Source organism: Crocodylus siamensis, chromosome 10 (assembly GCF_052110815.1).
Source record: "Crocodylus siamensis isolate JL-2025a chromosome 10, ASM5211081v1, whole genome shotgun sequence".
In the NCBI taxonomy this organism is placed as follows: domain Eukaryota; kingdom Metazoa; phylum Chordata; order Crocodylia; family Crocodylidae; genus Crocodylus; species Crocodylus siamensis.
Genome location: NC_143404.1, coordinates 12,132,987 through 12,146,052, shown reverse-complemented (window position 1 = coordinate 12,146,052; position 13,066 = coordinate 12,132,987). Strand labels below are relative to the sequence as shown.

General features: G+C 48.2%; 1 protein-coding gene across 1 annotated transcript in view; it reads right to left on the bottom strand.

Moving 5' to 3' along the window:
- PDLIM4 (PDZ and LIM domain 4) overlaps positions 1-13,066 on the bottom strand; it is a 93,010-nt gene that overhangs the window by 16,291 nt on the left and 63,653 nt on the right. The window contains exon 4 of the mRNA XM_090064564.1: positions 1,558-1,736. Coding sequence (XP_089920690.1) covers positions 1,558-1,736 — 179 coding nt within the window. The remainder of the gene's footprint in view (positions 1-1,557; positions 1,737-13,066) is intronic.

Sequence of the window (13,066 nt, the reverse complement as noted above, 5' to 3'; positions counted from 1 at the left end):
GGTCCCTCCAGCCCCAACCTGGCCCGGCCAGGAGCTCCCAGTACTTCTCCCTGACAAGGCTGGACTGGGGCAAGGCAGGGCCGGGCGGCTGTGGCTGAGTGCCCTGGAGCAGGAGCAGAACTGCAGCAAAGGGGAGAAGGGGGTGGGAGGTATGGAGGGAGGGGTGGCAGGGGTCAGGTACCAACTAGCTTGGTTGATTAATTCAGATATGAACTCAGTATCCTCAGTGCAAGCCAGGAGAGTAATAACAGCAGTGTACAGGGGTAGGTCTGTTTTATCCTCTTTCTTCCAGTTGCTACACACATGCGTGACACACATGACACAACACGACACACCTCTTTGCCACCTCCACATCTAAGTTAGACATTGTTTGGATGCCCACGGTAGGGCAATTTGGTGTAACTTGTACCATTTGGCCAGTGACTCTGAATTTGGCTCAGAGACGCTTGCAGCAGGTATACTCGTTTGCTCTTCAGGGTGGGGAAATGCATTTTGCTGAATCTGGCTCTTCCTTTCTAATGAACATAGGCTCCCCTCCTAGGAAGACCCTGTGGCAGCCAGCGGAGGTGGTTAAAAGAAATTAAGAAAAAGTCTCTCAGGCCTTTCTGAAACCCACACTTAAAAGGAAAATGTCAACTCAAATTTTTTAAACAGACCATTTTTAGAAAGTGCTAATTGCTGACAGAACACTTAAACTAGCATGTTCTGATTTTTTAGCAAGATTCCTTTGAAAACATTTAAAGTTTTCCTGTTCTCTTGTTAAAATTTATAAAATGTAAGGGTCTTTTCATCAAGAGAAATCCTGAGTAAGTGGCTGTACAGAGGAAATGGAAGGAGTGATAGTACACAGTGGGCTGCCACATGCACAAAATATAAAGGTGAAGAAAACAGAGAATGTCTTTAACTGATACCATTGATTAGTCAGTTAGTTTAGATGTTAACTGGAGGTATAACAGAGCCACTGTCAGGCAGAAGTGGTCTATTCAGGAAAAAACACTGCCTTTTAAGGAAACAGCAAGTCTGAATGCTCACACCAAGTGATTATTGACCAGTCATGCTGGCAATGGAAAAAGCACACACATACAAAATCCCTCCACTTATCACTTACTGGACTGCTTGTGCTGTAGTTCACATGTTCTGATTCAACAAAGCCATCACTAACACTCCCAGGATTTATAATGAGCTCATGTGTTGGATCCGAGTGCCAGAGGAGCAGTCAATGAACTTTACCCAGTACAGCAGATGTCCACCTCCCTCCACACCCCCTCCAGCCTTCTGAATAGGAATAAAGTCTTCAATTCCAAAAACAAAGGTTTCACATTTCAGCCCCATGCTAACTTCATATCTTTGCTGGCACACTGGGACTGAACCAGCAAGCTCTAATCACAAAGCATTTGTACAACCCCTATACCCTACAGACAGGCCACAAAGCATGGCCTGGTACTTCTACACACATACCTGCTTTGCATCTCACTTTGTATAAGTTGCAATTAAAATGGTCAAATTCCATACTGAACCGTTAACAATAGAAGTGCATGAATTAAGCTTTTCTCACACCTTTGGGAAGCAGCAATATGGAGCCCACTCAGCTGTGCTGGCAAACTGGACTCAGCATTGTTATTGGCATAGAGTCGCGTTGGATTATTGTACTGTACGTTCAACATCTGTTTGCTGTCAGTCGGGCTCCCTCCGGCAGTGTGAGGCACTGGCCTTTTGCTCTGAGCAGGTCCATTATCCTATGGGAGAAAAAAGAGAAAAGATGTATAGTTCCTGGTACCAAATAACTGTGCTCTGACTCGTAGGCTGGGCTAACATTTGATCCGTTGTCTGTACGCAAGTAGAGGAAGACAAAGAAATTGATCAGGAAAAAGGAAGCCCAAACTAGAGCTATAATTTGCTCAGGTTGTGCAGCCTTCATTGGTCTGTAATTAAATACGCTCGAGCGCTTCTCTGGATTTACCACCACTAAAGATTCTTTACTTTCTCCACAACATCAATATTCCTTATTTTGTATACCGGAAAGCTGGAGCCCTGATTCCAGTCTCAGCTACACCACTTTCTACTGGAGATACACAAGGGCTGTTCATTTAGGCCACAGCAAATAAATATAGCGGTGCACCAATAAAGATTTTCTTGGCCAATACCAATAAGATAACTGATATGTAGTGTATTTAACGCCATTTCTAAGCATGGGGATGCTGATACAGGAGACACAGTGGCACTTTAATTAGAGCTGCTGTCAGAGCCGCTCTAATTAAAGTGCTGCTCCCCCCACCCCGCTCCTGGAGCACATGTAGAAGTGCCCGGGCCAGTTGCAGCAGGTGGGGCTAACCTAGCAGTGCCCGGGACTGGCTGTGCAGAGCCCCTGCCCTTCAGCCCCAGTCTGGGGGCAGCTGGCTGAGCCTGCCTGGCTGCCCAGGGCTGGGTGATTTTGGGCCAGGCTCCTTGCTCTCCTGCCTCTGCCCAGGGCAGGGCCATGGGACTGAATGAACCAGACCCTGGGAAGGGCAGGACTGGCTGGACGGAGGGGCTGGGGAAAGGACCCTGCTGCACACAGCAGGTGGAGAGGCTGCCCGGGGTAGTGAGTGGTCACAGGGGTAGAGAGGTCAGCTTCTGCCGGCCCCTGCTGGGTGGGGAGGGACAGAGTCTCTCCTGAGCTCCTTGAGACGGCGGCGTGTGCGTGACCCAAGGAAGCGGGGTGCGGGGCAGCGGCTGCCTTACCCCTTCTCCTTCAGAGCCCTTGTCCTGCCCCGTGCCGCCTGGCCACACGAGGGGCTTGAGCACCAGTGTGGGGTGAGGCGGGCAGAGTGTGGCTTGTGAAGGGGTGCAGCTGTGAGGGGCCTCGACCCATGTAAGGCAATGCCTGCTCTAGTGCCTCACACGTAAAATGAGCCCCTCAATGTGCAGGGGAGGGAGGAAGAGCCTCTCCTCTCGGATTCGGGGGTGAAAGGGGTTAGGCAGCTGTTGCGGCTCCCACTCACACCCTGAGCCCAGGTTGGGGCTGGAGTCAGACCCACAGCAGCTGCTTGTCCCCCCCACACTGCCCTACCCCTTATCGGGGACACTGATGCATGAGACACTGGAGCTGCTAGAGCATTGTAATTACCACGCTCCAGCAGACTCAATTAATTGAGTCTGCTCCAATGCACTGGAATTACAGTGTGTCACTGCAGCCTCCCAGCTTGTGTATATGAGCCCTCCATTGTGAGGTACTAGGAAAATGCGTATTAACTAAAGTGAATGCTTTTTAAGTGACGCTTAATGTGCATTTTCCTAGTTTAATGCCCATTAAGTATAAAGCATGTTTTTTTATGTGATGCTTTAATGCATATTAAAATAGGCTAATAAGCATTAAGGCGCACATGTAGACATGCTGCATATATATCCATGCAAGCCCGATTAATGTGTGCGTTAAGGGAAGAATGGACTCTTATGTGAGAGATGTGGTATTATGCTCATTTATACACTCAGTTTTCAATATTCTTGTATACCAGGGCTCATGGAGAAAAAAAAAAATCAAGAAAGAAAGAAAAACATATTGTGAACAAACAATAGAGTACATGGTTGGGGCTGGAGTAGGTTTACTTGACTGATAGGAAACAAATGTGCATCATTGGTACATACAATACTGGCACATAGTGTAAAAAGCCCCTCAAACAAACTGGTAAGAAAAACAAAAAACCAGATCCAACTAGAGAAAAGATTTCCAGGAATCCAATCCTGGGGATCTCCTGAACGAAAAACTCCCATTGATATCAATGGCACTATTGTCGTAGTACAGGGGTGGGCAATTATTTCGGGCAGAGGGCCGCTTACTGAGTTTTGCAAGCCAGAGGGCCGCATGACAGGCAGCCAGAGGCAGATAAATATTAATTTTCTAAATTTTGGGGGGGGCCCCGCAGGCTGGATAGAATGGCCTGGCGGGCCACATCTGGCCCATGGGTTGCATTTTGGCCACCCCTGTTCTAGTAGGTAGGGCTAACCAGGGCTTTCAGTGACGGAGCCTAAAACCATTAAACATGTGAGATACACTGGACTTGGTGAGACTGTGAGAAGGCAACACAAGTGTAAAATCAGCACAGAATTGGGGACTTCCCTGTAATATTATTTCAGAGAAAATGAGATGTCAGGCAGGATTGTTTCCAACATCATAATTAGTCCAAAATAATCTGTTCTATTCCCATTAGGGAATAAAATCATTGTTAAAACTGTCCCCAAATTATATTCTCTAAGAAAATAATTACCACGCCATTGCTCCCAATTCCTAGATTTATGGTACTATTTTCAGGGAAGTTAAGCAAACACTTTCTTCCATGCCAGAAAAGGAAATGGATAATCATAAATGTTTGAGGAAAAGCAATGGCACAAATTGGCTAGAAGATGCATAACATTTAGTAACATAACATTTAGATACATAACATTTAGGATTATATCTGCTGACACTTTTACTGTACATGTCTCTGGAAGATAGGCCTGACATTGCATGGCACTGAATGCTATCCTTTCTGAGCCCAGGGTCCAGCCAGCACAGCTCTGGGAGGGGTACGGCAGTTTGGGATCTTGGACCAACAGAACCGTGCTGGTGAGAGCCTCTGGTTTAGGCCATTTTACCCACAAAACTGTGCTTTGTTGTTTTGCTCCAGGGATGGGCACGTCCATGCTTGGAGCCCCTTGTCAATGTACCATGCTAGTAAGGCTAAGGGAGAAGCTAGCACCTGACCTTAGTTAGCTGAGAAGGGGGAAACCACAAAGCCACATCCATCAGCTGGTCGGGTTTAGCACTGAGGTCTGGCAGTGCTGTTTTACATGAATGAGCAATTCAGAAGGGTGCCCATGCAGGTGCATGTGCAGTTCCTAAGGGAGTCAGGACGATGCAGCACGTGTTTGTGGGGAGCAACTGGATTTTGAGTCTTTGGGCTAAGGTCTCCTTTCTACCAAGAGACAGAGCAAGTCTGTTATGGACTACCTGAGCGCATCATGCCAGAGGCTCTCGCCCTCCCCTCCCCGGGTGTGAACCCAGAGGCAGAGGACACTGCCTGCACCCAGGGAATCACTGACAGGCCTGAGAAAGAGCTGAGCTATATTGTGGGGCCGGGCCCCATCCCTCTGTGCAGGGTTAGAGCTTTTCCTTGGTTGGAAACACACAGGAAACTTTGCTAAGCCACCCCCCTGGACTTTCCAGCACTCTTCCCTCATCTTGTGTGTTCTTCCCTACAAGGGATGGTGGGCTGTTTAGCACAGAGGTAACAGAATTAAGGGTTTGGGTTTTTTTGGGACTAAATGTTCTTTAAAAAAAAGGAGTGTAGAAAGCTATGATCTCAATGGATTCCTTTAATCCCAGGCAGTTTGTAAACCTTCAAGCATTTGTTTTTGTTAAATAACAATGATCTGTAAAATCAATAACAAATGTTTCTATAAAAGTCTAAAAATTACTGCTTTGACACTTTCCAAACTGCATAAAAAAAAAATCAGCGTTGGACACCAATGCTGAGCCAAGTCTCCTATCTTGCAGTCCTGTGATTTTAAACACCAACTTCTCGGAGTCCTGTGGGGTCCTCCCCAGTGCTGTGCTGCCAGACTGTACGGCCTCGGACCAGTTTCTGTGTGAAATAGTATTAGTCGGCTTGAAAGAACAAATGACTCTTTTACAAGAGATGCCTTCCCTCACTGTGGTTTTGTGGCTGGATTGCAGCTCAAGATGGTCACTCTGTGTGAGGAGAAGCAGATCCTTTTTGATCCCATGTTGCTTCTAAAAAGTCCTACTCTGTACCCCAAAAGAGATACTCTTCTCAAATTAAAATGAACCAGATCGTTTCCAGGCAGGATGCCAGCTGCAGGGAACAGTTCCTTGTAGCAGTGAGAGAAATCAAATACTCCTTGCTTTTAAAGTGTTCTTTAAAGCAATCAGTTTGAGTATATTTTTTATATTGGTCCTTAAAGCCACACAAACATTTCAGCAAAGCGCCTAATCCTGCCCCCTACTGCGATCTGTAGCAGCAGGTTTGGGCATTTTTACAGGTACAGTATTCAGGTCCATAAAGAATAAATGGTTAACTCAGGACTTGGGCACCCAGAGCCTGATTTTTTCCCCTGAAGTGCTCAGGGACAGACTTTCATAGGCCTAACACCGACGGGGAGGGTGATATTCCCAAGACAGCTTGGTTTCCATTTAGACCCCCAGGTAAGAGTCTCTTTAGTTTTCCATGCTCTCGTTGTAGCTCTTATGGTTAGATCTTCCAAAGAGCTGAGTACTTGGAGTCCTGCAATCTTGAAAGTCTGGACACTTCTTCCGACACCAAAATGGGAACTGAACTTTTTTGAAGTCCTGATCCAAGAGCTTTAGAAGAGGAGCTATTAGAAATGGTTCTGGGAATGCATGTGAGAATATAGGGCTCCCTGCCCAGTTGCCAAGACCCAACTGAATGCCAAGGCTGGGGATGTGGTTTGCTATGTGCCTTGTTATAAAGTTTTGCTTCTGCTACTCTTATCTCACTTCCTGCTGACACACTCCAGCAGCACATGCAGTCCTCCCCTTCTAATGTTTTTCCCAGATTTCTAACTTCTTTATGGAGTTGAATTTCTCTTCAATTCAATGCTGAGCCAAGTCTCCTGTCTTGCACTCCTGTGATTATAAACACCAACACTCAGGTGACAGGAACTCTGGGATTCATTAAATCTTGGTCACTGTAGCTAATTATCCTTTGACCATTATAACACCACATCATACACATTTTTCATGATCACCCACTTCCCCTGCCATGTCCAAGGCTCTCCCGGGAATTCAGTGACATCAATTCCTAGAAGAACAGCTGTTTCCCACCTACTCAAAGCCTTGGCCTTGGGCCTATTGCCTAGAATTTCAACTTACAGGCTGCTGGCGTCTTGTTCTGGTGAAGAGTATGGGTGTTAACTGGCTCTGGCTTGAAAAGAAAAATATAGACAATATTCAGTGTTTGGAAAGCTCATTTTTCTTTGTCTTCCTTGCATCACTCCTCCATTGTTTCTCTACCGGGGGACTTTCCTTCTGTAGAAAATATTGTTGCTGGGATTGATTTCAGTCTCCTCCTTTCTCTGTAGCTGCCTTGGGATTTTCCCATGAGGCCCATGCAAGATTTTACACTGCACAAAGCACTTATGCTTTGGCCCCTAGGCACCTAGATTCAGATGAATTTTCTGGCTCTTCATATTTAAGATTTGCAACCCACTTGGGGCCTAATTTTCTTTTCTCTGCTGGTTCATGTCCCTCCTTTATAAATTATCCTAATTAAGCAATGGGGTGTTTTGAGATCTCTCTTACAATTTCCCTGATAAGACCTAGTTTTGCTGGAGGGAACTCTTTTGATCTCCAAGACAGAAGCACTATGATGCATTTATTCATGCCAGCCTTCCATGAGAGTCCACTGAAGCTGCTACCAAAATGTAACAGTGCTTTGGGGCCCAGCCTCTGGGTTGGGTTTCAAGCTCTCAGAAACCCCACCTGACTCATAGGGAAATTGCTATCTGAGCTGTAGGCCCAAAGGTAATTAACAGGAGGTGCTGAGGTATGATCACACAGTGAGCCCTTGAAGGCAGGACCAGCATTTTCAGTCCCCAGGACACCGGGGACCTCGTCCTTTGTGTATTATTATGAACACAAAACTACAACAAGACTGAGATCTACTCTCATCTCACTCAGTGCACGAACAGCTGGCTAATTCTGAAAGCTGTATTCTGCGGTCAGCTCTGGCCTGAGCCTTTACCTCCTTCCAAATATGACACAGATGGAGATCCCCAAGCCCTTCTTTCCTAACCCACCTACACGAAAGATGAATGGATGAAGAGAGAAAACAGACTCATGGGATATGGTGAGGAAAGGAGTTGCAGGATATCCGCTTCCAAGTTCACACCAGTGGATTCCTGGATTCCCCAAAACAGCTGGATCATGCTATCACACCCAAGAACAGCCTTACTACCACCCTTTGATTCACCTTCTCCATCCAACCCCACTTGCACTTCAGACACTGCCTCTCTCAGGTGTGTGCACACGAGCATGTTGCTTTCCTTATACAGAAACGCACTCATCTTTTATCAATAATTTTCTTCCCTAGCACTGCCCTTACTTAATCAAGGCTAGAATGTGTGGTCTAACTGAGGCACCCTAGCAAATTATTTCCAGAAAAAGGAACATGCGACTATATGGCTCTGAGTGTTTCTCTTGGCAGATGCAGAAGTGGAAGGAGAGTACACATGCACATTGGGGGTAACAGCAGCACTGGCAGCAGGCACCCATTATACCACTCACTGCATTAAGTGCGAACTCTGGCGAGGAACAGTAAGTTGGCTATTGTATTTGGAGCTACTGGATTTCTTTCCAATAACTCCTCATTCACTTTGTCAGTCTAGCATACATTGTACCACAGAAAGAGCCTTAAGTATCATAAGTGCCACAGCTTATCACAAGATGACAAAGGAGATATTATATTGCATTTTGTCAGCCAATAACTTCTGGCCTTTATTGTTACCAAATGGTTCAGCATGGAGAGCACCAAATGAACTGTCTTATGAAGAAACAAATTTAACGACTGTCAGTAGAAATATTAGGAATGCCTATACTCTCATAAGGGAAGAGAGTTCATGAGATTTGTACTGGGAAGTCTGGAAAAGAAACAGACCTCCCCACCGCACAATAAGATTTATCTGTCAAATTTTAACTCTTGATCAGAGACTTGAACCATTTTTGAGTTTTTAATGCAATGCTATTATTTTGTAACAACTTTGGGGGGGCAGCGAAGGCAAATGCTTTGACAGTTGACCCTTTGAGCCATAGGTTCTTGCAAGTGTGCGCAGCTGGCTTCCTGGTAGCAACAGAAATACGTTTCCAGTGCAAAGATATTTGTTTATCTTTAATCTCTCCTTCAAACAAGCCAATGAACAAAGATGTGAGAACAAACAAAATACCACTGGCACTGGATGCTGGTTAAAGAATCCAGCATGTAGTAAAGTGTTTTGTTTGCAAGGATAATTAGCTGTTCATAGTCCAACAAGCTCATTCCTGACCTTTCTTTATAAAGGATAGAATAGACAAGAATTTGGTTCTGCACAGATCCTTTCATATGCAGTTTATTTCAAGGCCCAGAGAAAGCAGTAAGGTGTAGCAGAAAGATAGCTCCAAAAGCCACCCGCACTGGAGATCAAAGAGACCAGGACGTACTCTACGACTCTTGTCCCCAGACGCACAAGCTGCTTTATCCTGACATCTACCTACCTACTCCCAAGACCTAAGTTTTCTGTGATGTTCTCATCCCCCTGGTAACTGATAAACACAGGAAAAAAAATGAGAAAGGAATTACTGCTGGAACAAATAGTCCATTGATTAAATAATTGTTATGACCATTTAAAAAAAAAAATGAAACAAACATATAATGAATATTCAACTGAACAAAAACTGTTCATCAGTATGTTTAGAAAATAAGTCATGAAAGCTACACAAGAACCATCTTGACAACATCACAAGTGGACTGCTCTGACAGATTATCAAAGAAAAAGCTGAACAAAAAACGCATTTTGGCTCAGCCATGAAGCAGCTAACATCATTTTACCCAGTGAATGTCTCTTGCTGCGGCTCCTTTACAGACTGAACACTTATAGTAGCAAGCTCAACAATCCAACAAGCTTCTTAAAATGGAAACTTTGCAACAAAAAGGAAAGCAATCTCCCTAATACATGAGATTTCCTCTTTTTTAAGAAAGAGAAAACTTCCTACTGCTGGAAAACAGCAAATTGTTTGAAACTAACACCTGTTCTCATTTTCAACCTGATTCACATCATCAATAATAAACATTTCAGACAGAGCCACCTTCACAGGTGACTCTTTATATGCTTCTTTCCATTCCTAGAAGGTGCTGCTAGACAACAGTGTGTTCCCCCGCCGGCCGGCTCTACCTGGGAGTTTCCTTTAGCTTTACAGTGTCTTTCCCATTGTTCTAGTCTACCAGATGCAGCCTGTGACAGTCCAGGGATCAAATCCATTTTCCAAATGCCTGGACATTCTCATGTTAGGAAACACGTAGTAGATTGAAATTTTCTCTGCTTTTCACAGGTTTTCACAAAACATATTACCTCCTGTGACAGGAGTCTCACTTTTGGAGTCTCTCTGCACGTGCAGCTCCGGATTTCTGCAATGGGCCCACCACCCGCCTATTCTCGCCTGCCACATCTTGATCTTGTTCATAAGTGAAGAATGATGAAACCTAGCAGGAGGCTGCCCATTTATGTGCGCCCTGATGGTCGGGGGCGCTGTCTGCGGCTCCCTTCTTCCCCTGCACTGCAGCCCAAGCCTCGCAGTTGTTGCCGGAATGATCCTCCCCCGGGACATAGCATTGGGTCCCAGCCCCTTCTTTCGCCTTTTGGGTCGTCAGTGCCCTTCTCACTCTCGGGCTTTTTACTGCCCCTTGTCTGGGCTTGTCGTGCGCTTCCTGCGCTCTTTGCCCCCTCTAGGGCCTTTTCCGCGCCTCTCGCGCCCGTTGCCCCCTCTGGGGCCTTTTCCGCGCCTCTGGGGCCTATGCCGCGCCTCTCGCGCCCGTTGCCCCCTCTGGGGCCTATGCCGCGCCTCTCGCGCCCGTTGCCCCCTCTGGGGCCTATGCCGCGCCTCTCGTGCCCGTTGCCCCCTCTGGGGCCTATGCCGCGCCTCTCGCGCCCGTTGCCCCCTCTGGGGCCTATGCCGCGCCTCTCGCGCCCCTAGGGCCTGAGCGCCCATTCACAGCTGGGCTACAATCCCCACACACCGAGCGCCTCTCCGGTACTCGAAATGCTGTGCCCACTGTGGCACTGCTCACTGTGCCCCCGCTGGGCACCGGGAACCTCCCAGCTACTGGGGAGCCCCCGTGAGGCCTCCTCGCACCCCTACAGCCTCACCCGGTCCTCCAGTATAACAGCAACAAAAATCACGAGCCAAGTGGCTACAACATAACCAGAAGCCTACCGGCTCGTAACGTAATCATAAGCCCTGAGCTCATAGACCCAGCTTCACTCTATGGAGGCTCCGCCTTACCTCCGTCCAAGTTCCCTTTTCCCCTGCATCATTGCGGCCGGTCAGAGCGGTCAGGCTGCACCCTTGACCTGGGCTGCTCAGCTCACCCGCAGAGCTCCTGCTCTTGTGGTCGCCAGAGGGGAACTGAACTCCTGGCCTTCTATCTGGGTTTAAGAAGGGCTAAGCTCCGCCCCTTCCTGGCTCCTGGCTTCCCTGGTTGCTAGGGCAACCGGCACCTGCACAATCCTAGTAACTGGCAGTTGTGCTTCCCCTTTTCTGCTCCTAGGGGTCTCTCCCAAGCTATTCCTAGTCTCAGTTGCAGGATGCCTGAGAGCCCTGCGACACCTGCCCACATAGTTATATGGGTTCAGAAACCCACACATAGGCATAGGCATAGAAAGAGATTTGGTAAGTTTCTATCATTACAGTCTAATAGAAATGTTATTTCCACACTTACCAATACGATGCTGTGCTTTCTGGACTCGCACACACTTTTCTGTATTATTAATTCACTGTGGAGCAGATTCTGAATCGTGTATTCATCTTGAGTGTAACTTACTTCACAACTAGCCCTGTTCAAATCACTAGAACAGCTTGTATAGGAAAACAGTTCTCAAGGGTCATACCCAGAGTCATAGGAAACTCCGTCAGTGCCCAGGGTGGGGCAGGAAGGGTATGACAAACACTGCAGGCTGTAGGAGGGTGAATGAGGGAAAGGGAAGCCTTCGCCCCTCTGGCTTTCTGCTCTGTGAAGGCAGCTGCTGCAGCAGCAATGTCAGCTTGGGCAGTACCAGCCCCATGGCATGGGCTCCCTGGAAGCCACCTCTGATGCGTTGTTGCCCCCCGCCCCGCCCCACTCCCCTAAATACGCTACTGGGAGTAGGGTAGGCCTGTGCGAATAGGGAAGTATTCGATTTGGATTTGGATTCAGGTGATTCAGGGGACAGTGATTTGATTTGGAGATTTGGATCACTGTCCTGAATCAATTCAGCCGAATCAGCTTTGGAAGATTCAGCACTGATTCAGAAAGATACGGATTGGTCAGGGAGAGGCAGGCACAGCTGGGTGGCTCCTCCAGCTGTGCCTGCCTCTTCCCAGGTGAGGAGAGCTGCAGGAGAAGCCCCCATGGCTCTGCCTGGCCCCTCCCCCACCTGGCCCAGCCTCCTGGCACTTAAGAAAACAAAAAAACAAAGCCCCACACTCACCGGCTACAGCAGCCTTTGAGGGCTTGTGGCAGAGCCCCCCCACACAATGCGGGGCAGCAGGGATTGACCCCCCCCGACACCCATGCGGCAGCTGTTGCATCACGTGGGTACAGTGCAGCTCAGCAGGGAACCTGGGGCTGCTGGGGCTGAGCGGTGCTGGGCTCTGGCTGACAGGTGGCACCACCCCAGCTCCCAGACAGCACGTGGTGCTGTGCCCAGGGCCGGTGGGGGCCCAATGCAGGCGCAGCTCACTCCAGGCAGCAGCAGGGCACAGCCTCTGCTCCCAGTGCTACTGCACCTGCATCAGTGCTGGGAGCAGGGGCTCTGCCCTGCCACCACTTGCCAGCCAGCATGGAGGGCGTGGGATGCGGCAGCGCTCAGAGCAGGGGCTATGCCCTGCTGCTGCTTGCCCCCTTTTGCCTGGAGCCAGCCATGCCCGCATCCCACCCTCCTGCCCCATCTGGGCAAGAGGCAGCAGGGCAGAGCCCCCGCTCCCAGCACTGCCGCACCTGCATCCTGCACCTCCGCCACCTCCCTCCCTGAGTAATGCACCCCTCACCCTGGCTGGGCAGCTTGTCCCACCCCAGCCCCAATCCTTCTCCCCCATGCCCCTTCCCTTCCCCCTCCCCCAACCCCAAAAGACTTACTTGCTGGAGGCAGCCGTCAGCTGCCTGTTTAATCTATGGCCAAATCTCCAAATCGGACAAATCTTTTCCAAATCTTTTTCTGAATTGATTTGGATGCTTTGAATCGATTCTGAGCTTTTACTTTGTCTCCCTGTTCAATTCAGATTTGGTCTCTGAATTGGGCCAAATCTCCTCCACATCGAATCAGCTACCAAAGCTTTGCAGAG